This window comes from Mesoplodon bidens, assembly GCF_964165515.1.
Source record: "Mesoplodon bidens genome assembly, chromosome: 8".
In the NCBI taxonomy this organism is placed as follows: Eukaryota; Metazoa; Chordata; class Mammalia; order Artiodactyla; family Ziphiidae; genus Mesoplodon; species Mesoplodon bidens.
The window spans coordinates 86832848-86858984 of NC_138165.1; the positions used below are offsets into that span (position 1 = coordinate 86832848).

The 26137-nt window shown below is 38.9% G+C and overlaps 2 protein-coding genes across 13 annotated transcripts in view; one reads left to right on the top strand and one right to left on the bottom strand.

Moving 5' to 3' along the window:
- The first annotated feature begins 488 nt into the window (after positions 1-488).
- On the top strand, positions 489-16790 carry RPE (ribulose-5-phosphate-3-epimerase). 5 transcript variants are annotated; one of them, XM_081242704.1, is made up of 7 exons: positions 489-665; positions 1335-1369; positions 6855-6934; positions 12839-12978; positions 13715-13849; positions 14338-14424; positions 15991-16790. In XM_081242704.1, the coding sequence occupies exons 1-7, from the start codon at positions 555-557 to the stop codon at positions 16111-16113; spliced, it is 711 nt and encodes a 236-aa protein (XP_081098830.1). In that variant the 5' UTR covers positions 489-554; the 3' UTR covers positions 16114-16790. The 5 variants fall into 5 exon arrangements, with proteins under 5 accessions (XP_081098830.1, XP_081098826.1, XP_081098827.1 ...); XM_081242703.1 differs by having other exon boundaries at positions 554-665; positions 1335-1365; positions 13715-13873; XM_081242700.1 differs by lacking the exon at positions 1335-1369 and having other exon boundaries at positions 494-676; positions 13715-13873.
- A 1091-nt stretch (positions 16791-17881) lies between these two features.
- The window catches only part of KANSL1L (KAT8 regulatory NSL complex subunit 1 like), a 176473-nt gene continuing 168217 nt past the window's right edge, over positions 17882-26137 (bottom strand). For all 8 annotated transcript variants that reach the window (XM_081242692.1, XM_081242696.1, XM_081242697.1 and 5 more), the window contains exons 10-15: positions 25472-25587; positions 24543-24667; positions 23158-23212; positions 21783-21895; positions 20448-20616; positions 17882-19543 (exon numbers count right to left, since the gene is read on the bottom strand). In XM_081242692.1, coding sequence (XP_081098818.1) covers positions 19280-19543; positions 20448-20616; positions 21783-21895; positions 23158-23212; positions 24543-24667; positions 25472-25587 — 842 coding nt within the window. In that variant the 3' untranslated portion in view covers positions 17882-19279. The remainder of the gene's footprint in view (positions 19544-20447; positions 20617-21782; positions 21896-23157; positions 23213-24542; positions 24668-25471; positions 25588-26137) is intronic.

Below are 26137 nucleotides of genomic sequence, written 5' to 3' on the forward strand. Positions count from 1 at the left end.
TGAGAAAATTGGAGGCAGGGAGAAGTGACTTGCCAGGTCACCCAGCTAGTATCTGGTAGAGCCAGGATTCCGCCCTAAATCAGACTCCCACCGCTCTTGAGAGGGATTCAAAGAGAAATAGGAAGAAGGGTGTTTTTTTGTTGTTGTTCTTGGACAAGTACAGGGACGGAGAGGAAAGGAACGCATATGCAAACGATGGAGAAACAAAAAAGTGATAAGTGGGCAAGAGCTGAGAGGGAACTGCCCGGGAGGTAAAACTAAAAAAGATTAAGAAACTCCTCAGAGGACTGGGAGACCTGCAAGGCTTGTTTTAAAAACAAAGGTCAGAGGAAGGAGGAAGGTGCCTCACGGCGAGGCCCCGCCCCTAAGCCCTTAGAGTGGCACCCCTCCCGCTAGGGGAGGCGGGACTTCCCCCCTCAAGGCAGCTGCTGCCGGTGGAGTCCGGAAGACTCTACTGGGAAGAGGCGGAGCCAAAACTGTGCGGCCAATCGGGGCGCGACGCCTTCGTCTTGCCGGGGATCTCGGTGGGTAACTTGCTTCAGACAACTAGCACCATGGCGTCCGGCTGCAAGATTGGCCCGTCCATCCTCAACAGCGACCTGGCCAGTTTAGGGGCGGAGTGCGTTCGGATGCTGGACTCTGGGGCCGATTATCTGCACCTGGATGTAATGGACGGGTAACTCTCCGCGGGGCTCGTGTCTGGGTTGCCGCGCGGGGCGAGATAGGCGCACCTTTATTGAGTGCCTGTTGGGTGCACGGCGTCCCTGTACCGCGGAGCGCCTCGCTCTGAACGCGGTACTGAGAAGGGGCCTGCGGTGGGAGCCCTGGAGGCCCTGCTTGGAGGGGACCTGAGTCGGTATCCTGGGCTGCGACCGCGTCCCAAACCTCAACCATCTCCCCTCCCCCCACGTAACGTGTGGTCTTCTAGCACTTAGCGCCTGGAAGCGACCTTAAACCTCTAGGATCCGTCTCATTTTCAGTTGGAGAAACTGAGGCCCAAGGGGATAGGCATGACTTGCCCAAGCTCATATAGCTAGTTAGTGGCAAAGCTGGGGAGAAAGACTTGTGTAAGGATGACAAGCTTGGCACCTGGAGTGAGAACGCCCGGCTTCTGCCACTTGCTGGGTTACTTGGGACAAGCCATTTAACCTCATTGAGCTTCAGTTTCATTATGTGAAAAATGGGAGTAATAACACTACAGCTTCGGCATCTTTGGAAGATGAAATGACCTCATACACGTAGTTTACAGTGCCTGGCATATAGTAAATTCTCTGTAATTGTTAGTTGTTGTATCATTGTTCAAATTATGATTTTCCTGTCTATTTTCTCTTCAGGCACCCTGCTCTTCAGGGAGGTCAGTTTTTTGTAAGTAATTTTTAAGCACTGTAGTTACAGCCCATAATCAATATTGTTTGAAATCAGAATGATGCTAGTTTCTTAAGTTGGTTATAAAATGAGGAAAAATCATAGAACAGTTAAGACTCTCTCAACGTTACACACATTGTGACAGAGTTGCAGCTTGGATCTTGGGTTTGCCAAGTGGTTCTCCGAGCCCCACTGATCACAGGCCATAAGATCAAAACAGCCATTACCTTGGCTTGGGGTAGAAAAGTAAATTTATTGGAAATAGGTAAAACCTCTGTGTACTCTCAGGCAAATCTGCCAATTCATGTTTTTTTACGAAAGATGACCAGTCACTTCCTTGTCTTTTTAATGTCACTCCTCTTATGACAGCTTTGTCTTCTTTGTTCTGGCTGGTTAAATCTGCTGTTTCTCTTTTGTATTCCACTCAGTTACCTGAACACCGTGCCTAACTGATAATGGCAAAGAAGATGAGTAAATATTACCTCTTACAAAACCTTGATTTTTAGTTTGGTATCACATACATTTCTACTTCTGTATATTTTTTTGATACCTTTGCTTGAAAGCCCAGAACTTTCACAGGTAATATTACTGGAGTGTGTACCTCACAGATGGGTAGCTACATTTTTGTATCTGAGACACAAAATGAGACAAAATTTTGTTTCTGAGACACTTGAGGGTCTCAGGATAGAACAGACTACGAGTATATGTGTGTACTGTGTTTGTCACAGCAGCTTGGTTGTAAATAAGTCTCGTCCAATGTTTGAGTGAGCGAATGGAGAAAATAATTTGTTCCAGTTTACCAATCAGAATATCAATGACAACAACAATAGGTAATATTTACAAGCACTTGACTATTTCTGGTCTGATACTTTTTGTGAATTATTTCACACGACACTATGAGCTTGGTGCTGTTATCGGCATCAACAGAAAGAGATTAAAGTCACCTCATAGCTAAGAAATGGCGGAGCCAGGATTGGAAGTATGCAGCAGCTTGTTTTGTCTCTGAAACTGTCTTTTGTGGGTATTAGGCTTACAGAGAATGATTAAGATATTCTCTGTTTTCAAAGAACGACTATATTTTTTGATATTTATTTCATATCTCTCCTGCTGCACCGTAAACTCCCTGAAAGCAGAGACTGTTTCTTTGGCTCACCTCTGTATTCTCTGCAGGAAAAGCACCATGGCAAGCTTCATTATAATTGGTTGGATGAATGGCTTTATCATAAGGGAGGGATCTCTAAGGAATCTCTTTGGCCCCTCCCAGCCCTATGGCAGACCCTGAGCTTATGAAGATAAAGTATTTTTTTTTTTTTTTTTTTTGCGGTATGCGGGCCTCTCACCGTTGTGGCCTCTCCCGTTGCGGAGCACAGGCTCCGGACGCGCAGGCTCAGCGGCCATGGCTCATGAGCCCAGCCGCTCCGTGGCATGTGGGATCTTCCCGGACTGGGGCACGAACCCGTGTCCCCTGAATCGGCAGGCGGACTCTCAACCACTGCGCCACCAGGGAAGCCCCAAGTATTTGTTTTTTATTGACTCCTTTCCCCCTTTAACAGGAAACATCTTGGTTTGAAAAAACTAAATTCTGCATACACCATTTTAAAAACCCTTTCTCTGTTAAGCTTCACAACCTTCTGAGCTAAGAGCTATTTTTATTCCCCTTTTGCAAAGGAGGAAACCAGATTGGGGAGGTTCAGCCCCTTCCCAGTGACCCACCAAAGAGGCAGCGCCTGGCTGAGCTGCAGTGCCTCCGAGGCCCAGGGTATGAAAGGGGGGCTGGGGACTCCCTTTCCCAAGGCAGCCAGCCCCAGTTTACCTTCCCTCCAGGTAGTGCCCCCATGCTTCTTTTCCTGGTCCCCTGAAAAATCTCCAGCATTACACTGAGCTTGCATGCCCTTGTTTTCTGGTCCCCTCTCTTCCCTTGAAGCCCACACTTCTGATTAAATCTGAACGTCTTCATTTTGAAATTCAGGAACAAGTTCTGGAAACACTGGTGGGTGGAGCACTAGTATGGTTGGATATTTGAAATAAAGGACAAGTGGATTTTCTGGAAAAGAAAATAGGAAAGCGTGTAAATATAAATGTGTCATGACAGTGACTGGAAATGTGTTGGTCGTAAGTGTAGGAACTGAGCAGATATTCAGTTTCTATATTAGGAAGATTTAGAAACCAGGGAGATTTCACGTTACTACTAGACCTGGCTGACTTCAGTACTGGGCCCACAGTGTCACAAGGCCACCATTAGCCGGGACAGATGTTCATTTTTCCCGTCTCCATCTGCCATCTCACTCCTCCATGTTACCTGCCAGCCTACCCCCCACCGTAGGCATAGGTGTGATTCCTTATTCACAGGAAGTGTTGTTTGGTTACAGTCTTGCTGAATTTTATATCAGCCTTGATCTTCCTCTTTGCCTTGTTGGGAGATCTGGTAAAGGTTTGCTTTGTGTGAAAATTATACATGCGATGGGGGATCAAAATAATCGGATCCCTTATTCCGACATTCTAAGTGATTATAGCTTAACCTCGTAAGTTCTTTGGGAGAAAAGGACACTTTTTAATTGCATTTTAATTTTGGCAGTCTTTACTCCAAAATGGCATTATAGCTTCTGTTTCCCAGTGAAGTAAAAGTGTATTTGTTTTATTCTCATATTTTCTCAAGATGTGGTTATTGTGTTTATTTTCATGATAAACGAAGCCTAAGGTTGAGACAACAAAAATACTTCTGAGGGCACACAGAAAAAACAGTGAATGAAATCCAGATATTTCAATCTCAGATTTGTGTAGTATTCAGTAGTCCTTGCTGCCTGCTTATGTGACTCTTACCTCCAAGTTCTAAGTAAATATAAAAAGCATCTTATCCATAACCCTGGCAGTTACTGCTCTTAGGCAAATGGTAGAATGATTTCCAAAATACTAGAAATCCAACCTCCAAGGACCAGGGTGCTGGAGAGTAAAAGTGTCTGTACCCATCTACCGTACCCATCCCTCTCAGGTGTGTCCTGACCTCTCTGTCTTAAGGCTCTCCTCCTCCCTTGGACTTTCTTCTTCTGTTAGTTATTAGCTGTCAGTGGAGGAGCAGACAAGCCTGGTAGTTAAGAGCCTGAACTTTGGAGCTAGATTGTCTGTGTTTAACTCCTGCCTCCAGCACTTACTGGTTCTGTGAGCTTGGGCCTCTTATTTTCTCATCTGTAAAATACAGGTAATAGTGGTACCTGTCTCACTGAATTGTTGAGAGGGTTGGTTGGTTGCTTTTGGTTTTGTGTTTTGGCTGCGCAGCACGTAGGATCTTAGTTCCCTGACCAGGGATCGAACCCGCATCCTTTGCATTGGAAGCGCGGAGTCTTAACCACTGGATTGCCCGGGAAGTCCCTGTTGTGAGGTTTTAATGAGTTAATATATTGGAATGGTTTAGAATGGTGCTTGGCCTGTATATGTTTTAATTTTTTATTAACACTCCTTCTGCCTGCCTGTCATCTTAAGCTCAAGACTTTGGACATGGTTTATTCTCTCTCTTCAGCCTTTCCCCTCCCCCGCATCTTATCACTTAGGAGATCCGATCACCTGCTCTCCTTGTTTCCATTCCTACTGTTTCTTGCCATTTAGCAGCACCTCTTGCCTCTCTTCTTCCAATTTATTGCCCAGTCTGTCTGCCTACTGTATTATTTCCATCTTATTTTTCATTTGTGTCTCTCTTTTAAAATCTCACTTGATCAGGATAAAGTCAAAACAGTGAGCCTGGCATTTGATGCACTTCATGTGACACAGTCTGCCTCCTGCCTTTTTCATACCAGCCAGGGTGGGCAATGCCATCTCCCCCTTCTTTGAACTTAACTTAGTTATTTCTGCCTTTGCTTCATTTCCTTCCCCATTTTTACAAATTCTATTTGTTCTGTAAATCTCACGATCTTACCCCTTTTTAAAAAGTGCTATTCTACTTGCCTCTGGAACTATTTTAACTGAATATTGCCTACTTGTTATTATGTAGCTTTTCTTAACAGTCCTCATACAGGGTAATGCCTACTACTTTAACAGAGAAAGCCCAGACTTCAGTGGCTTAATGTTATAAAGTTTCTCATTCATGTAATAGTTTGGTGTGAAATGTCTATCCATGCAGAAATTGAGGGACCTAGTCCCCTTGCATCCTGTGGCTCTGCCGTTCCATAAGGGCCTCTTTACTGGCAGAAGGATAAAGTGAGAGCAGAACAGGAAAACTACCCAACCTCCTGGGCTCTGCAGTGGCGCACATCACTTAAACTCACAGTCCATTGGTGAGAACTAGTTACGTGGGCCACTCGATGTAAAGGGAGTTGGGAAGTGTGGTCCTCGGCTGAGCTGGCTTCCTACCAACAACTGTGCTATAACAGTCAGTCATGAATTCTGGTGAGTCATTAGCCATCTCTTACCAGTGAGACTGTAAACTTTTCTGGGGTGAGCAGGAACACTCACATACTTCTTTTTTTTTTTTTTTTTAAATATTTATTTATTTATTTATTTGGTTGCACTGGGTCTTAGTTGCAGCAGGTGGGCTCCTTAGTTGCGTCTCATGGGCTCCTTTGTTGTGGCATGCGAACTCTTAGTTGCAGCATGCATGTGGGATCTAGTTCCCTGACCAGGGACCGAACCCAGGCCCTCTGCATTGGGGGCGTGGAGTCCTATCCACTGCGCCACCTGGGATGTCCCTCACATATTTCTTTATAAAATACAATACTCTCTGAAGCCCTCAGCCTGGGACTTACATATAGGAGGCTTTTTTAAATATTGAAGTGAGCTGGTGGTAGAACAAAAGGACTAACCAGAGTAGGATAATGGTTAACTGCTTTGGGTCTGATATCAGAAGCCTTAATTTGAATCCTGCCCCAACAAATTATTAGCTGGATGACTTAAAGAAGTTATGTCTCCTGGGCTCTTCAAATGGGGATAATAACAGCATCTACTTCATAGGGCTGTTGTGAAGATGAAATGAATTAAGGTACAATATCTGGTATGTTGTAAACTCTCAGTAAGTGGTGGTTATTAGTATACGTTAAGTGTCTTTATTGATAATCTTTAAGAAAGTTTTGATAAACTGTCATTTTGTGCCCTGTGATAGAGGTGGATTAGAAGTAGCCACAGGCAGCCTGTGATGGGTTGATTTGAGACCCATATCGGAGTCCTGAACTTCCTAACTAGTGTGTGACTTGGGCAAGTCATATAACTTTTGGGGTTTTGGTTTTGTCATCCTTGCATTTCTACTTGTCAGGGATTTTGAATTACAGAGTTAAATAGAGTAAATCATGTGACATTATTATGATTTGCTGAAATATCAAGGAGATAACTGCTCTGTAAAACTGAAATTATACAGATATTTTTAGTGTTGTTTAATACTGATGATGTTATTGAAAAATAATTGCAATCACAGATAGTCTCCTGTACTCCCATCAGAATACATATTGAGAACAATACAGAAACTGAATCGAAAACATTTTCAGAGCAAGATTTTGTTTGTCTTGTAGGCATTTTGTTCCCAACATCACCTTTGGTCACCCTGTGGTAGAAAGCCTCCGAAAGCAGCTAGGCCAGGACCCTTTCTTTGGTAAGTGGGTGTTACACCGTCTGAAGCTGGATGTGTTTGCTCAAGTAAAGGGAAAAGTAGCTGGTTGATTTCTCAACCTCCAGTTTCATCTTGTACCCTTTTCCCTCCTCCCTGTGCTGGGGTTTCACTGACTGCCTGTAAGAAGCCAAACTCTTACCCGCTTCAGGGCCTGGGCACTTTGGCTAATCTCTTTGCCTAGAAGAAAGCTGTGTTCTCTTGACCAGTGCCGCCTCATCTTTCCACCTCAGATCCTTTGCTGTTTCTTCAGAGAGCCCTGTCTTAAATGAACCTTTTCCCCGACACATCACCTTGTTGATTTTCTTCTTAGAATTTCTTTCAATCTGAGATTACTTTTATCAGACTCTAAACTCCTTAAGGGCAGGATTTCATCGACTTAGTTTGCTGCAGTTTTCCTAGAGCTTAGCATAGACCCAGCTGGGGCTCAATGTAATTGTTAAATGAATTTATGAATTGATTGACTTATGGTCTATATTTGAAGCCAATTCATGGAAATTGGAACTTTCTACAAGTGGGGTCTATGTATGCTCCACTCCAACATTGTAGGATAATGTGAATTAAGGATTTTTAAGATCAGTGACCTAGAAGTTACTTTTTGTGGAATATAGATTCAGTCCACATATCCTTGTTGCTGCTGCTGCTGCTGTTTTAAACTAAGTTAGCAGTGACTCACTTGCCAGATCTCTGGTAATAAGACATTTGGTGAGTTCTTGTAAATATGTGTTTTTATGTAGCTCATTACATAAATTTAGTAAAACTTAGATTTTTTAATGGGAATATTGTGGGCTACTTTTTAAAATTTTTTAAATAAATTTATTTATTTTATTTTATTTTTTTGGCTGCGTTGGGTCTCTGTTGCTGCGCAGACTTTCTCTAGTTGCAGTAAGCGGGGGCTACTCTTCGTTCTGGTGCGCGGGCTTCTCATTGTGGTGGCTTCTCTTGTTGCGGAGCACGGGCTCTAGGCATGCAGGCTTCAGTAGTTGTGGCACACAGGCTCAGTAGTTGTGGCTCACAGGCTCTAGAGCGTAGGCTTAGTAGGTGTGCCCCATGGGCTTAGTTGCTCCTTGGCATGTGGTATCTTCCCAGACCAGGGATCGAACCCCTGTCCCTGGTTCGATTGGCAGGCGGATTCTTAACCACTGCACCACCAGGGAAGTCCCTGTGGGCCAGTTTTATGAAGGTATGGTAGCCACTAGCCACATGTAGCTATTTAAATTAGTTAAAATAAAATAAAATTAAAACTAGTTTCTTAGTGGCATTAACCACATTGCAAGTGCTCAGTAGCCACGTGTGGCTTGTGACTACTGTACCATCCAGTGCAGTTATGGAACACTGCAAGCATCGCAGGAGGCTGTTAGAGCCTCTGTAGGCTCCATCCACTTCGAATGTACCAAAGGAAATGTACATTATCACCTAATTTATGTGGCATGAGGGAAACAATGTTCCACCAACATGTTCACTATTTTGAAATTTCCAAATAATGGAATATAATCCTCTTGATATCTGAACTTTTTTTTTTAACTACATTTTGGAAAATGAATTTTCCAGGGTAAATTCGTTCTTACGACTGTCAGAGTTGGATGAAATAAGTAGCATTCTTTGCCCCCCCCACCTTCCCTGGCTTGTACAGTGACCACAGAATTCCCCACTGTGGCTTTGTGTGGATTGAAAATATGTATGTATTTTTCCGTTTCTCTCCCTTTTAGTTCGTCTCCAAGTGTTACTTCTCACTGCTGTTTGACTCCCCTCCTACCTCTATCTGTGCCTCTTCTCTTACCAACTCAACTGCCACCACCCCACACAATCTGCTTTTCCTTTCTGTTTTTAGTTTGTTATTTGCTGGTAAACTTGCTAATCAGCCTTTCCAGAGGTGAATCTCAAGTAAAGATGAATGGACTTAATATGCTTTAGTGTTTGGGTGTTTTTTTTTTTTTTTTTTTTTTTTTGCTGTACGCGGGCCTCTCACTGTTGTGGCCTCTCCCGTTGCGGAGCACAGGCTCTGGACGCGCAGGCTCAGCGGCCATGGCTCATGGGCCCAGCCGCTCCGTGGCATGTGGAATCTTCCCGGACCCGGGACACGAACCCGCGTCCCCTGCATTGGCAGGCAGACTCTCAACCACTGCGCCACCAGGGAAGCCCTAGTGTTTGGGTTTTGGAACCTTTGTTTTTTATATTATATGTTTTTGTTTGTTTAATTCTTGGATACTGGTTGTTGGATAATTGATACATGATATATCCTAGGGGTTAGATCTCAAGTTTTATGTATAACTGCTAAAGCTTTTAACTCTTCAGTCTCAGTATTGAGTAGAATTTACCATGTAAGAAGTAAAGTGGTAGGGAAAAGTCATTTTTGTTCTTAGCTAAATCACTGGTCTTCAAGTATGGTCTGAGGACCCGTGGGAGTCCTTTTCAGATGGTCCATGACATCAAAACTATTTGTAGTTTGATTTGTAAATTACTTGTACTGATATTATTTGCCATTATTTATGCTGATGGTGCAAAAGCAGTGGTGAATTTCTGCTGATGCCTTAGCCTGAGACAAGGCAGTGATACTGAACTATACAGGTAGTCGCGATATTCTTATTTGCCATACATTCATAGTATCCTTTGTAACAAGTATCCTTGATGAATTGGTACAAGTGATTGATTTAGTAAATCTTGATCCTTGAGTGCATGTCTTACTAGGATTTTGTGTGACAAAGTGGAAAGAAAGTACATATAAAGCACTTCTATTAAATCCTGGAGGATGATAGTTTCCTTGAAGAAGACCACTTGTGCCATTGTTTTAAGCTGCGAACTGAAAGTGCTAGTCATGAATACCATTTCCCCTTGAAAGAACAACTGACAGATGAACTGTGGTTATCAGACTTGGATATTTTACTGACATTTTCTTTAAAATTAACTAAGTGAACCTGTCACTTCAAGGAAAGCGGCTCATCAGTTTTCATTGCCACTGATAAAGTTAGAGTTTGCAAGTGAAAGTTGGAATTTTAGAAAACTTATATCTGCCTCTCTGAGCTTGACAGCTTCCCAATACTCACAGCTTTTCTGACCAGATCTGTAATATCATTAACAGATGCGGGGTTTGGATAGTATATAGTGAAATGTGTCACTATTTGGAAGATCTGTGTAACTCAGTGAACCAATAGTACTTAAAAGAGCCATTCAAAATGTAGACTAATGGGTTTGAGTGTGTAACAAAGTACAAAAAGGTCACTGGTGGGGTTTATGGATTCCACGTTGCCACTAACCTTTCTAAAAAAAGTACCACTTGTTGAGTTTTGGGGTAGAAATAGAATATCCACACTTGAGTGAAAAGGCTGTGGATGTAGGTACTCCTCCCTTTTCTATGCACTTTTTTCCCTTCATATAAAACAACAGATTGCAGGAGATTGAATGCAGAGCAGGTGTGAGAATATAGATGTCTTCTCTTAAGGCAGACATTAGCAACTCGCAAAAATGTAAAACAGTGCCACTCTTACATTAACGTGTAATGGATTTATTTTTATTATCATTATTATTTTTTAATGAATTAATAAGTAGACACTAAAATTTTTTTAGTTTGCATTTCTAATACATTAAATATTGATAAATATAACCCACATCAACAATATTTTGGGGGGAGGGCTTCAGTAATTTTTAAGAATGCAGAGGGAGTCTGATAATAGAACATTTGAGAACTGTATCTTAATTATAGGCAGATTAGCTGAGCCATCAATTCCCCAAATACTAGAGGATGTGCAGTGAGGGTTGCTAGTAGTGACTACGTGCCAGAGATTGAACAGGGATGACGTAGCAGTGTGGTAACTTAGGGAAGAGTAAACTTGATCTTTTAAACCAGATTGAATTTTTTTTTCTTGTTTATAATACGAAGGGGAAAAAACACCAAATTGAGTTTATCTTTTAAAGACAAGATTTTGCCTATTAAAATATGTTCTATTTTTGTTACTTTTATTAGTTTAGAAATATAAATGTTAGTCTTGGCTTCATTAATCACGCTGTATACTCTGTTTTCCTGACATTTTCAAAGCCTTGTTCCTTTTTATAATCTTAGTTACTGAGTTCTGGAATACTAGAAGTTTTTTTCTTTAATATAGCTTTGCTGTATCAGCAATGTGCTCCCTCTAACAAAAGAAAAAGCTCAAAACTCTCCTCACTGCCATCTGTCTGGCGCAGGAGTGTTGACTGCTTTCTTCTTCCCAGCATTATTTCTTGTTTTCACTTCTTTTAAGCTGCCCTCTCCTTCTCATGAAATGCTATTATGTTTTAAGTCAAGATCTTTAAGAAGGCCATGCTCATTTCTTCCCAAACATATACTCATATGATTTGAGCTTTAGGATCAGGACACGTGGCAGGCTTCTCAGGTTAACGTGTTCTTCCCTCTCAGTCTGTTCCTTTTCTTGCAGTTGTCTGCCTCTCAGTTGATGGCACTTCTCTTCTAGCTCCTCAGGCCAAATCGTTGCACCATCTGACTCTCCTCTCACTCTGCACTTCTTTTTATTTTTTTTTAAAACATCTTTATTGGAGAGTAATTGCTTTACAATGGTATGTTAGTTTCTGCTGTATAATAAAGTGAATCAGCCATATGCATACATATATCCCCATATCCTCTCCCTCTTGTGTCTCCCTCCCACCCTCCCTACACCACCCCTCTAGGTGGTCACAAAGCACAGAGCTGATCTCCCTGTGCTATGCAGCTGCTTCCCATTAGCTATCTATTTTACGTGTGGTAGTGTATATATGTCCATGCCACTCTCTCGCTTTGTCCCAGCTTACCCTTCCCCCTCCCTGTGTCCTCAAGTCCATTCTCTACGTCTGCATCTTTATTCCTGTCCTGCCCCTAGGTTCTTCAGAACCTTTTTGTTTTTTTTTTTTTAGATTCCATATATATGTGTTAACATATGGTATTTGTTTTTCTCTTTCTGACTTACTTCACTCTGTATGACAGACTCTAGGTCCATCCACCTCACTACAAATAACTCAGTTTTGTTCCTTTTTATGGCTCAGTAATATTCCATTGTATATATGAGCCACATCTTCTTTATCCATTCATCTGTCAACAAACACTTTCACTCTGCACTTCTGACCCACAGCAGCCCCTGTTGTCCCTGCCTCCCGAACATACCCAGAATCCCTACCATTGCTCACCATCCTCAGTTGCTGGGTTTTTTGCCTTGGCCTTCTAAGTCGGATCTTGTCACTTGACTCAAAATCCTGTAGTGTTTGTTTCGCGTCATTCAGAATAAAACCTGGTGGGCTGCAGAGCTCTGTCCTCTCAGCCAGTGCTTCTCTGACCTCACCTTCTCCCCCCAGTGCACCCCCGGCCGCAGCCACACTGGCCTTATTTACTACCAACCTAGTGTGCGTTGTCTTCACTCCTTTTATTTGTCTCTCCCACTAAGAATGTAATCCCTGTGACAGCAGAGATTTTTGTCTGTTGTTTGCTGTACCCCTGTGGCCTAGAAAAGTTAATGGTGTGGCAAGTGCTCAATAAAATATTGGTGGGGAGAACCACTTAATTTAGCTTCTTATTTTATAAACGAGGAAGCCAGTCCACATAGATAACACGACTTCTTTAAGTTTTTTAGAATGGGATTTCCTGGCCCAGGACCTAGGTTTCCTGGTATCTAGTTATTTTCATAAACTGCGCCATATGCTTTTTGTGGAAAAATGGGGTTTTTTTTGGTAAATGAGTTTAACCAAAGCCTTATCTTCAGGGTGAAGGGATGTTATCTATACAGAAGTGTAACTTCTGTATATTTAACAATTACCATGATACCAGAAGAGTTCATATCTGAAACAGCAGAAACTCCAGGCTGGCTTCAATAATATGAGCCAGCTATTTTCCTTATAGTAATACTTAGGGGATACGTCTTTTCTTTCCAGACATGCATATGATGGTGTCCAGGCCAGAACAGTGGGTAAAACCAATGGCTGTAGCAGGAGCCAATCAATATACTTTTCATCTCGAGGCTACCGAGAACCCGGGGGCTTTGATCAAAGACATTCGGGAGAATGGAATGAAGGTGAGAGCTCAACAGTGATGCTAATGTTTTTCTTTTTAAAATAAATTTATTTATTTATTTATTTTTAGCTGTGTTGGGTCTTCGTTGCTGGGCGTGGGCTTTCTCTACTTGTGGCGAGCAGGGGCTACTCTTCATTGTGGTGCACGGGCTTCTCATTGCCGTGGCTTCTGTTGTTGCAGAACACAGGCATGCGGGCTCACTCATTGTAGCTCATGGGCTCTAGAGCGCAGGCTCAGTAGTTGTGGCGCATGGGCTTGGTTGCTCCGAGGCATGTGGGATCTTCCCGGACCAGTGCTCAAACCTGTGTCCCCTGCATCGGCAGGTGGATTCTTAACCACTGCGCCACCAGGGAAGCCCAATGGTAACGTTTTATACTATTTATTCTCTGAGTTGGGAAGATTTGGTGGAAGACCTGAAATGATAGGTGGAGAAGACTGGACTTAGGCAGCTATTCGTCAGGTTTGAAGATAGAGTTTAAGTATAACTTGTTTGTCAGATAAGATTAATACATTCCACTAATGTTTTCTGAAAGTTTCTACCTTTTAGAAACATTTACTTTTGACAGTCTTGTTGACTTTTTTTAAAAAAGTAATTACAGTCTGCACAGTTTATGTATTCCATTTATGTATGTATTCTATACTTTAAGAATAGACCTTTCTACTGTGCCTGATATGCAACAGTAATGTAATACGGAAATAATTATTGATGTGATATAGCAAATTTGTCTCTGTTACAGGTTGGCCTTGCTATCAAACCAGGAACTACAGTTGAGTATTTGGCACCATGGGCTCATCAGATAGATATGGCCTTGGTTATGACAGTGGAACCTGGGTTTGGAGGGCAGAAATTCATGGAAGATATGATGCCAAAGGTAAAAGAAGTATTTGGTTCTGGGGTAAGGCTTTTATTCTGTAAGTTCATTCAGTAAGCATTTATTGGAATACAGTATGAGAAATGCCCCAAGAGATTTACGTTTGGAGATCATAAAAGATACTACATCTTAGTCTTGAAAAATTTTTTTCAAAACCGTTATCTCTGTAACCTTGAGATCTCTTGGGAGTTTTCATTGAATATTGAGGGTTTTGTCTTTGTCTTGTTTCTGTGAAGTATATTTTCTGCAAAGCCATGACAAATTGAATGCCATTTGCCAAACAGAACAAAGCTTGCTTTTATAAAACTTAGTTTGTTACAGTACATTAAAAGGTGGTTTTCCCCAATCATAATTTGTATTGATATAACGTTATTGTCTGAGACACTTGGAGTCATATTTTAGTAGCTGATATCAGCTATGTGATTTTTTATTTGGTGTTTTTCCCTTTGTCTATCCACTTAGTCACTTATTTCCTTGTGTATAACTAGGTTCACTGGTTGAGGACCCAGTTCCCGTCTTTGGACATTGAGGTTGATGGTGGAGTAGGTCCTGACACCATCCATAAATGTGCAGAGGTGAGACTGCTTGGCTGCAACCAAGACCAATTTCCTATCAAATGTAATGCCAGGACGGGTCTTGTCTGCCAAAGAGACTTCCTAAATAGGCTTTCTTTCTTAGAAAAGTATTTTTTGGTTTAAATGTAAAACCAGGAAAATAAAGAGCGATAAGTGAATATTCTGAAACCACATAATCATTAAATAGTAAGTCCTGGTTATCTCAGTAATGATGAAAAAATTCTTTGGAAAGGAATAAGCTGAATGCCAGCCTGTGGAATATCATTGAAACATTCCAGGGCCTTTGAGACAGTTTTCCAAAATAGGGAAAGAAAACATACCTGCTTGTAAAGGGGAAAAAGAATGTTATTCTGTAGAACTTAGGTGTATTAGCTACTATTTGTCCCTTGCAAGCTACTAAATCTATAGAAGTGGGATGACTTTTTTTTCCCAAGTGGCTAGCTAGGCTGAGTTAGGCTCCTGAACTCCGTAAAAGGATACCAGCCCTCCCTGTAGCATTGCAGGTGATTAAAGTTTATGTGACCTGCTTTCATTAAACAGCATGGTCTAATCTGCACTTTCAGTGTTTTGTATAAATGCCACACTTTCCTGCTTGATACTTATCAAAAGCTTGACTGTGATCAATAGGGAGGAAGTTCTGGCCAGACGATTGGTGAGCATGTATGTATCCTTTGACCCCTTGTGGAATTCTTTTTTACTGAACTGTGCTTTGTCATTAATGCAGTTCTTGCTTACGTTACGAGACATGTTAGGTTGTAACCCTATAAAACTAGTATTTTTTCTTTTTTTTATGAGGAACGTTGTTAAAGATGTAGTGTGCTGTATCATAGGGTGAGTGTCTCTAATTGGAGAAATTTTCCTTAGTTTCAGTGGTTCTCCTGACAGTCCTCCCTTTCTTTTAGCACTGAATTACATAATAGATTGGGTTTCCCTCCTTGAGGCAAATCCTAGGAATCTCAGAGATAAATTTGGACTCATCTTACTTGGTTTTACTCTGACTTCTTTGCTTTCATATTGAAAAACATCTTGAAAATCTTTTTGAAGCCACCTCAAAAAGCATTCTGGAATGCAGTGAAGCATATATAAGAAGTTCTATTCCTTCTGGCCTCACATGAGAAATAATTTAATGTTGCCCTGTTTTATGGATTCTTTCACATTTTAGCAATAATTGTCCTTTTAGACTACCTACCACTTCTTATACATAATTCAGAGATGAAAAAGTTGATTTTTTAGGAGCCGTGAGGGATTGGGTATATAGGGGAAGACCTTAATAGATTTAAGAATTAAAGGTTTATTAGCAAAGATGCAGTGTAGTTTATTTAGAGGGGGTTACCAAAAAGTCAGTGATTTCTTAGACACATTTAAGAATAATTTCACATCCTCATTTAAGCATTTTCTGTTTTCATTGAACTAGCTGCTTAAGTATGTTCATCTTGAAGTGGCTTTTGTACAATTTAAAGTGCTGACTGCCAGCTGCAAGCGTAGAAGAAACTCTAGTCCAGGAATTGTTTTAGGTTTTTCTGCATCTTCCTTTGAGGCATAACCTTAAGTGTTTACTTCTTCCAGGCAGGAGCTAACATGATTGTGTCTGGCAGTGCCATTATGAGGAGTGAAGACCCCAGATCTGTGATCAACCTGTTAAGAAATGTTTGCTCAGAAGCTGCTCAGAAACGTTCTCTCGATCGATGAAACCACAAGGAGTCCAGTGTTTCTGCTTATGAGATCTCCTTTTTATTGGAAAACAAGAATATTGACTACCAAATCGTACCACAGTTGAGGCAGTGCTGCTTTTCCGAGCAATTATTCATTCCAGTGACTAAAATCCATTTTGCAGAATGTTCCAAGAGGTTAGAAATTGGTGTGTATTACGTTTTCAGTGAGGAATTTAAAGATTAGTGTGGTAAAATACCATTTTTACTGGGAGACTTGATTTTTATAAAGAGTAAAAAATATGGCTGTATCAAGGTTATGAACAGAAATGTGTCTTAATGACTAAGGAAGGCATATTAGCTACTATGAAAAAAATTTTTTTTCTGAATTTCTAAGAAGAGTTTTCTTCGCTTCTTGGCTTTTCTGAAAGCAAAGGAAGTCCTGTTTTTCCTGTTTCGTGTCATTTTTGATTTGTGTATTTGCATGATAACTAAGTTTGGATCTGGCTGGGATGGATGGCTCTTCTAGCTTTGAAAACATCTATTTTTTACTTTGCACCTTATATTTGATACATAAAAAAAACTGTATTATGAAGTCCAGGGATTTTCAGGTGGTCTGTTGTAAAAAGCAAGCACAAGTTTTATCAGGGTGTTTTCTTTGTTAACTTTGCTATAGCGGCAGGTTATTCAGTGGTGCTTCCCCCACCCCCTACCCACCCTCCACCAACCCCATTTCCCCTTTTTCTTAATCACACCTGCTGTTCTGAAGGACATAAAATGTTTTCCTAGCTCTATGCTAAAAGGAAAGGAAGGCCTCTATTTGGAAGTAATATTAAGTTGAATCCTGACTCTCTTCCCCTTTCTATTTGTTTGACCTTAGCAAACCAATCCAACCAACCTCTTTGAGCTGATTATTAACTGATTTATGTATTGAATGTAATCATAACAACAGTGGGGGGTTGTGTTGAGGATTAAGAGATACTATTAATTATATACGTAAATCTTCCACTACTATTCCTAGAATTGTAGGGTAGTAGAATTTGAGGATGCTCAATACAAAGTAGCTATCATTATATAAATGTATGCTTTTAGATTATAAAGTATGTTGATGATATAATCTCATTAAACCCACAAATCAGTCCTATGAATGGTAAGACAGGTATGTTTGTCCCCATTTAAAAAATGAAGATACTAAATAAAGCTCAATAGGCTGGTACCATGGAAAGGATCCAGTAAAGAATAGTATTTCTGTACTCTTTTTACAGATGGAGCCCTTGGGAGGTGGATTAAGCAAAGGAAGCTTCTTTTACTTAACGTTCTCTTATTTCCAGTCTAGCTTTACCCTGTAGCAAAACCAGATGGCTGAGAATATTCTGCAACTATGGATTTTGACTCCAAGGATATATATTTTATTAATCCAAGAAAGACCAGGTAGGCTAATATATGGCAAGGTACAGAGTTAATCTGTAAACTAAATATTTATGATTGTGTCCCAAATTACACTTTGACAATAGATACATATTAGCTACTTCGTTCTTGTAAATAATCTTGCTGTGTAATACACATGGCAAGAGATAACAGGACCAGTGTCATTAAATATTTTTCAGGCTACTATGAGTGAGTTTTGAGAAATAAGCTTTGGAAAATAAGAATGTTAACACTTAAGCATAGAATAGAGCTTGCCTGGTTTCTTCTGTGTTACAAGGTAAAAATTTATTTCTTACTGTTTTTTTTTTTTCTTTATTTTGGCTTAGGAAAGGCTTGTGCCACACGCATAGGTGACATTTAATCAAATCAGACAACACAAGGCATATAGAAATAACTTTAATTAAAAAAACTTACATAGAAGATTATAACATCAGTCATGACAAAAAAAATTTCAGTTTATTTGTCTGGACAACTTGGGTTTGTTCTGGCTTTTGTTTTCTTTTTTAAAATATAAATGTACAGTAAAACTACAAGCAAAATTTGTCAGCACTGAACTTGAAATTTTTTTCTTCTTTAAAGGGACTAGTACAATTTCTAATCCCTAACAAAAACTTAGTGTCAGATCCCCCAGATTAGGCCAGTTGGCTAGGATTGTCAGTTATATGGGTACTACAACTTGAATAAATCTTTTTTACATGAGAAAAAGTGATTCATATAAATTGTCCTCAATTTTTACATATAACAAAATGATATAATAGTGTCAAAAGGAATTTTACTCAATGTACACTCCAGTATCCAATATTGAAGCATTAACCTTTTAAGAATTTTATTTCTCACTCTAGGATAGATGCTTATTTGAATAGAGTAAGAAGTGGTAGGGAATGACCAAAATAACTAAAAGTACAATAATATACTAACAGGAATTTCCTGTCTGTTGCTCATTTTAAGTTGGGTGTTTTCTCTTCATGAGATACATAAAATAGATAAAACTCAAGTTGAGTTTTTAAAGGTGTGATAGTTTTAAAATACAACAATATTTAACTACTTTGCTTTTCTTACTCTGTTAGGAGTGAATAGAAAATAACCTGTGTTTAACCCAACAGATATCAGTGATTTCAAATGAAGGAGTATTGTGTTATCTGGTATAGAAATTTCCATAAATAACTTCTATTGGTTAAATGTGTTTTTTTAAAAAAATTCCTTCTCCATAGTCAAGGCTTATAGATGTTCAACACCATTGGAAATCTGTGTTTCTTTATGGTTCAGCTGATATTTCATGGGGTAGTTCATACGTGCATTTTCAAGTGGAGTGGTCACTTGGCAGTGTTTTTTAAAACTACTTATATGTGTGTACATGTATGCATGTATACTCTATACACATGTATTTTATATTCTTAATATATTTCTGAGGCAATTTAAAGAATAACCACGTGTATAGAAAAAGAAGAGCTGTCATTTGATGCATAGGTATATGTGGGTGTGGGTATAAGTTGTTTAAAAATTATTATTTACCCAGTAATGTGATTTGACATCAAATTGCAGCAGTTAATTTTCTGGTGCTTGTGATCTGCATCAAACACAAATGACTAGCAATTGTCTGAGGTGAAAAGCTAGTTACTCCTGTGGTTCAGGAAGGAAAATGAGACATAACTTGCCTGTTTCATAAACAGCACAAAAGATTAATACATGCATCTGCACTACATGCTGTTACTCTGGAATTGTGACTGTGGAGGGGGTGGGGGAACAGGGCTTATTTTTTCTCCTGTTTTCCCATTCAGTTACATCGTTTTCTTAACCTGTTCCCTGTCACTGATTTTTCTTAACGTGAGTTGAGTAAGTCCTAGACCAAGGGTTTTGTGTTCCTCCATTCCGTCCGCCTGCCTTTGTGGATGGTGGCCGTTCTCTGGTGCGCTGGGACAGAAGACTTCACCATGGAAAGCTGGGCTTGATCTTTCCATCTGATCATTTTTTTCATCTTGGCATAATAAGGCTGCTGTGTCTTCATCTTTCAGCGGAAAAGCCCGTCGTTCCCACCCCAAAGACTGAAAGAGAAAACGTTTTCAGTTAAGTTTCAACTAATTTGTTTAAGTTCATGTCTCAATCTGTAGCTGTCAGTTTTGTAATAACCATAGTTCTGTTTTTTAGCACATAAAAGTACAAATTCTCATTTGGTCCTGAGTATCTAGCAACTCAAAGTGGAACGTACTGAGGATTACTTAGGGACCTTTGGGAATCATTTTTTTCACTTTGCCTCTTTCACGGAGAGGGAAACGCTGCCATTAGGGCACTGGTCTTCATTTTCAGCCTAGGAGCACTTTGGGGAAGGCCCTTTAAAAGTGTTTGGATCATCTTCCTCAGTATCTCCATTTTCATCCCATCATTATTACAGACGCCTATTGACTTTTCTTTCCCTGTGCTTTCTATGACTTGCCTGTTAATTTCTATTGTCTCTACTCTTGTTTCTAGATATGGTTCTTCTTTTCCAACACCTACTGATGAAGAAAAGTACAAGAACTTTATAGATGCAGTGTTAGAAAACGCTCCCATTGGGGTTAAAACTGGACAAATGGGGAGACAAGTAAAAATCTTTTCTAAGGGGAAGAGAAATATCTAACATTTACTATGTGCCAGGTGTCATTCTGTTTAATCCGATTTGGTTTGTAATGAAACTTTGATAGAATTCCCATTTTCTAACACATAAGTGAACAGGTGGAATTAGGTACTGACGTGTTACATAAAAGGTCAGGGAAGTATCTGTAGTTAGTGATGGAACTAGAATGCTGGAACACAGAGCCTCTGATTCCTACACCCAGCATTCTGTACTGGACTGTCATACTGAATTTGTTATGTAATGATGACTCCTTAATTATCAATAAGCAATTCTATAAACAAGTTTTTAAAAGTCAATTAAAAGGAGGTTTAACTAGTTACATATAACACTCCTACCTTGATCTCTGGACTCTGACTTACTGAAGGTGAGGTGTGTGCACTGGGGTCCTGGCTCTCTGAAGGAGGCCCGGCGGGACTCTCAGCAGCACAGTGCTGCCCACCACTGAAGTAGTTAGGGTATTCTTTCAAAAGCAAGTCCTGTCCTTCAACATTTTTACTGTAAGCTCTAGCAAGAAAATCAAGAAAATATGTAATTATTTGTTGATGTCTTAACATTTTATGAACAACCTAAGGTATCGTTCATAAAGTCAATTGAACTTGGTGGCTTTTTTCAAACAGCTCTGCCCAAAAGATTTTAAAAAATTCATCTGCTGGTCTTCCCGATGTTATTATCCTCACATCTCAAAGACTTGAATAGTATTTTATGAAATCTCTTGCCAAATTATTATAGTGATTTTGTTTTGTTACAGTTTGGGTTTTTTGTTTGTTTGTTTGTTTTTGTTTTTTTCCAGAAAACAGGAAAAGACAGTTACTTGACTCTTACAGTCTGAGTTCCCAGAGTATCTATGATTATCGTAATGTCGTCCATGAAGGACTCGATTCCCATTTTCCTCTGTCCTTCTGGAAAACTGTACCTCTGGAATGTGGAGAAAGTTGAGAACAGAATCTCATGTATGTTAGGGTAACTCTTAGAATAAGGCTCTGTAACAAATCTGGGTATCTTGAGACCTAAACAGAGAAATGTGTTTTACAAATAATAAATGAGAGATGCTCCACACTAAAGTGACTGTCAGATTTCAACATGATCTTGCATTTTGAGTTTTGGCTATATTAAAAATAGTCCAGTTAAATATAAATACCAGGTATTTTCTCAAATACATGACTACTGATTATATTGTTAGGATTTATCCCCCCTTCCCTCAAAGTCATGTTCCAAGTATTTTAGGCGATTTGCTTTTTTACCCTGGATAGGTTTCTTGAGGGTTTTTTGGTTTGTTTCTTTTTAAGAAAAACATTTCTGAAGTGGCTTTGTTACAGATTACCCAGATTCTAATCCCTAGTGTTAGGTCCACCATTACAGTACACTGAAATGACCTATTTATGGAGAATTTTTCATATTGTTTGCTCAGTTAAATCTATTACTGAGGCTGACAATTAGCATGAGAAATTGAGTGGAGTAAAATATAAAACTCCTTTCATCATTATGTAATTAGCCTAAATATATTTTGAATGTAAACTCAGTATAAGCAGTGTTTCACTTCTAGGGCACGAACAGCAGATGTTATATAGTATGTTTTCTTCATTATCAGTGGTCTCCCTCGTTATTATGCAGAATTATTGGAGATTTCACATGGATTCCATGGTTTTGGGGTTTAAATTTACAACACTTGCCTGCTGTTTCTTCTATGCCACTTGCTTTGCTCCCATAGTGACCATCTGGCTTGCTCTTTCTCTTCATATTTTTTGTGTCTTAGGGAGAAGACTGCATCAGAGAGGTCTTCTATCTGGAATTAGAAATGAAAAGTTTTGCTTTTATCAGAAACATTTTGAAATATGAGAACAGGTATCAGAGTTCCTCATCAGGAGAACAACAAGAAGAAAACTAAAATAAATGCAGTCTAAGTCAGAGAACAAATGTTATGAGAGGAGGTTCAAATTCCTAAAAAGAGGGAGTTTAAAACTTTTTTACTGTTGGGTCATGTTTGAAGACTTACCTAGAATACTTATAGTACCTTGAGTACATATAGGTTCACAGTGCTTTCCACTTACGTAAAAAATCCTTAATGCTTTATTCATCCAAAACTTTGTATTGATTGCCCCTTATGGAGTCTACTGTTTGTGGAACATATTAATATCAAAGAAAGTAAAACTGTCTGAGGTAAATGAGAATTAGTTTAGTGAGTTACTTATCTGGAGTTCTAAGGCTCCGTTGTGTTTCTGGCTAGGGTCATTCTGAACTAGGGAAGGGTGCATGAAAAGAGGGAAGGGCATTAAAAAGTAAATTTTGGTAGTTGAAAAACATGATCAGTTGGCACAGAAAGACTGTAATGGGAACAGTGTCTTATATAATATCTGCTTCAGACTATCACTTTGAATTAGTTTGGTTATACAGTATCTTTCCCTTTAATTTTTCTTGTCTTACTATAAGTTTTATCCATACAGGTCCACAATCCCTTTCCTGTAATTCCAAGAATCTGAAAAAACCAAGTTTTCATAATGCATTTGGTGACACAATCTTATCTGAAATGATGTGGGGCTATTCTACTTTCTATTAATATTTCACTATAGAAACATTAATATTTGATTATGAGAACTGTCCTAGACTCCCTACATGTATTACATGATATATGTACCACATTACTTTCTAAAATCCAAAATTTTCCAAATTCAAAAGCAATTGTTCGCAAGATTTTGCATATGGAATTGTAGGCTTGACTGTTAAACTAAATACCATGCAGAAAAATATGACTAATACTGGGAATTGAATATATTCACATAAATTCAATATTTCAACAACTCATGTAAGGAAATGGTATGTTTTGTTTTTGCTTTTCTTTATTCTTTATACATTTTATCTTTGTAGCCAAATTTGCACAAAACACTTTCCTAATCAAATTAATATCCTTAAAGGGGAACTTTCTTTTCATAAGTTTTGAAAATTAAAAAAAATCAGTGTATGTTCCTCAAATACCAAATTAAGCACATGGGGAAAAAAATGAAGCAGGCTTCATAATATATTAAGTGCAGTAAGTGAAAGGCAGCTTACCTCTTCTTCACCCAAATTATATTCATCCAGAGGCTGAAGAACAACCATCCTCCAGCTGTTGAAGATACAAACGAATCTCAAACAGCTTTTGTTAATCTATATAAATGTAGCAATTTTATTCTGTAAGCACAGCTATTATACTAGTGTTTTCTTTCTTTGGGATTTCCGTAATTCAAATGGTTGTATCTTAGTACTTTATCTTTTAAAAGAGACAACATATTTGCATTATGAGAAGAGAACAGGAGAAGATGAGGCTTTACTTTTGGCCTTACAATAAACAGTCTCTTCTACATAGTTGCGTTTTATACCTAAGAATGTACTAATTTTGAAATAAGTTAGTGGTATGCTGACAAACTGGCTCAGAAAATAAAGAGGAAAAAAGCTCTGATTTTTAGCATTTGCCAATTTCTTTGTGGGAAGACTCCCATCATGGCCTCTTGTGAGTTTAACAGCCGCATCACAGAATCCCTACGTACTAAACAACCCGGTCAGCCAGCCGGCTCCAGCCTACCAGTGTAAATTGAAAACACTGTTGCTATAGAACATCTAACCACAAATGTTATTTCTTTACTTAATGTAGAATATGTCAACAAATTCCTTGCAGAAATTCTCATAATACCTCCTAGAGTATTAAAGAGTTCTCTCAGTGCCTCAAGGCAATTACGAATAAAATAATCAAATTAGTTAGAATAGAGATGGGTAGGAATTACTATAATTGTCAACCAGCTCTTGTCTCTGTTTCCATCCTTTTCTATTTCTACTTGGTGCCAGATTAATAATCTTAAACCTCTTTGATCATGACTAAAAAATTTGCCTTTGCTGCCAGCAGGAAACAGATCTGTGTATGGCATTCAAGGACATCCACAGTCTCGTGACAACTTCTTTTCGAGCCTTCATTTCCTTTATCACCCTTCACAAAACCTCAGTCTCTGGCTTAGCCTTGCACAGGTTGTCACAGGTGTTATCATCTTACACTGCGAATACTCTATGCAAAGGTAGTTGCTTTCTTTGATCTCTGCAGCCTTGTGCATATCTCCATTTTAAAGAGCAAAGATTATCTGTTAGTGTAATTATTTACATCCCTAAAGTACCTTTTAGTACCATATATACAATAGAAAACTAAATATTGAATGAAAAAACACTCTAAAAGTGCTAAAGTATTAGGAATTTCCATTTCTTAAAACCTGAGAAAGTAGTGCTACTATATGGCACTGTTTTTCAGCATGAGTAATGTTAAAGTTTCTTTCACCATTTTCCCTCCATGTAACCATAACTGGGAGGAAGGCAGAAAGGAGCATCTTCCTTTCATTAAATAAAATTTTAAGTCCACTGAAAATTTAAGTTTATTCAAAAGAAGGAAAATTAAAGAATGTCAGTATACATACCTTGGAGTAACTATTTCCTTATATTGGAGTTTCTCTAATTTAGCTGGGGCCACTAATGACATGGGAATCACAATATTATCTATATCATAAGAGCTCTCACTTCGCAATCGTCGTCGTGCAGTATTCTGCAAGATAGGATTGTAGTAGTTTTACAATAGTATTTGGTTACCTGTAATGATACTCTCTTTTTACGAGTTATATAAAGATAACATGGCAGTGCCTTTAAGTTTTATACATTGTTATGAAATCTGAGTATAAAATGTTAAGAAAAACAAGAAAGCATATGTATCTTTTATGAACCAATACATTTGTGTGTGGACACCTTCAGGCCTATTTTTAAGACCATTAAAGTATGAATGCCTTAAAATACAAAACTTATCAGAAAAGTGTACCATAAAGCACCCTAAATGTCAGTTAAATGATCTTTTAACTCATTTTTTATTAGGAAAGGCTATGAAATGTTTGGTGAGCCATTTAATAAAGATCATTTTTACAATCTTCATTTATGTGTTCCTGGGTCCCTGAGCTTCATGCTGTTTTCTCTAAATCCTCCCACGTTTTAACCTCTACTCCCTACCAGGTAATGAAACAGAACAAAGTAAGAACACAGTGCTGGATTCTTATTAGCAAGATTATACTTAGCATCATGTCAAGAAGTAGGGATGGTTATGATAAAGTTTAAAGTTTTTAACATAAGAAAAAAGCCATAACCAAGGATTAATGTACAATTAGCTTCCCTAGTTAAAAAAAAAAGTTTAATCAAATTTATTGCTTCTTAGTAAGATAATTCTGAATATGCTAATTATGTGCTAGTAAATAAGCCTGTTATAGATTAACGAAATATCTATAGCAAGTTCCCCTCCCCCCACCAGATCTGCCAGGTTTAAAGGTCATAAAGCTACTTTAAAGTTCACTGTACAAAAACCTACTTGTGATGATGAATTCTGGGTTCTTGATATAACATTGACATTAGTAACTGCAGTAAAATTGCTCTGGGATCCTGGTTCTGTGTGTTGAATAGCAAATTCTTCAAATCTACTTTCTCCTGCCATGGAAAAAACCATTGAGAATGTCATACATTAAGTGTAACTGGTAGGTATTAGAATTTCTGTTTTCCTAGTTTGGTAACATGTGTTTCTTGATCTGTTTAGATTTTATTTTTTTAAATTCATGTATCAAAAATGAAAAAATTAAGGAAATTTAATAAAAATCTTAGGCACAGTCCTGCCACAATTTCCATTTTCTGGGGTCTTGACAGTTTTTATCCAGCATATCTTTCTTTAATCTTAATCTCCCTTTACTCTGTTCATGTTTTCTGTAACTTATTCAGAGGTTGAATTTCTAAGACTTACCTCTTAATTTTCTTGTCTATTCTCATTTTTTTCATATCGTTCTACTTTTGGGGAGATTTCCTTAACTTGATCTCCTGACTACTGATTTCTGAAAATGTTTCTCCTATTATAACATGCTGTTTCAGGAATGAAATTTCTCTTTTCAGAATACTGATAACAAAGTTAAGTTTACTTCCAACTTTGTTAGATGTCTCTTCCATGTTCCTTTTCTCCATTTGTTTTGTGTCTATTAATGAGTATATG

Coding starts and splice junctions, on each gene's coding strand:
- RPE (XM_081242704.1), top strand. CDS start 555: ATGGCGTCCGGCTGCAAGATTGGCCCGTCCATCCTCAACAGCGACCTG. Junction 12,979..13,714: donor TTCGGGAGAATGGAATGAAG/GTGAGAGCTCAA, acceptor TCTCTGTTACAG/GTTGGCCTTGCTATCAAACC. Junction 13,850..14,337: donor TGGAAGATATGATGCCAAAG/GTAAAAGAAGTA, acceptor GTGTATAACTAG/GTTCACTGGTTGAGGACCCA.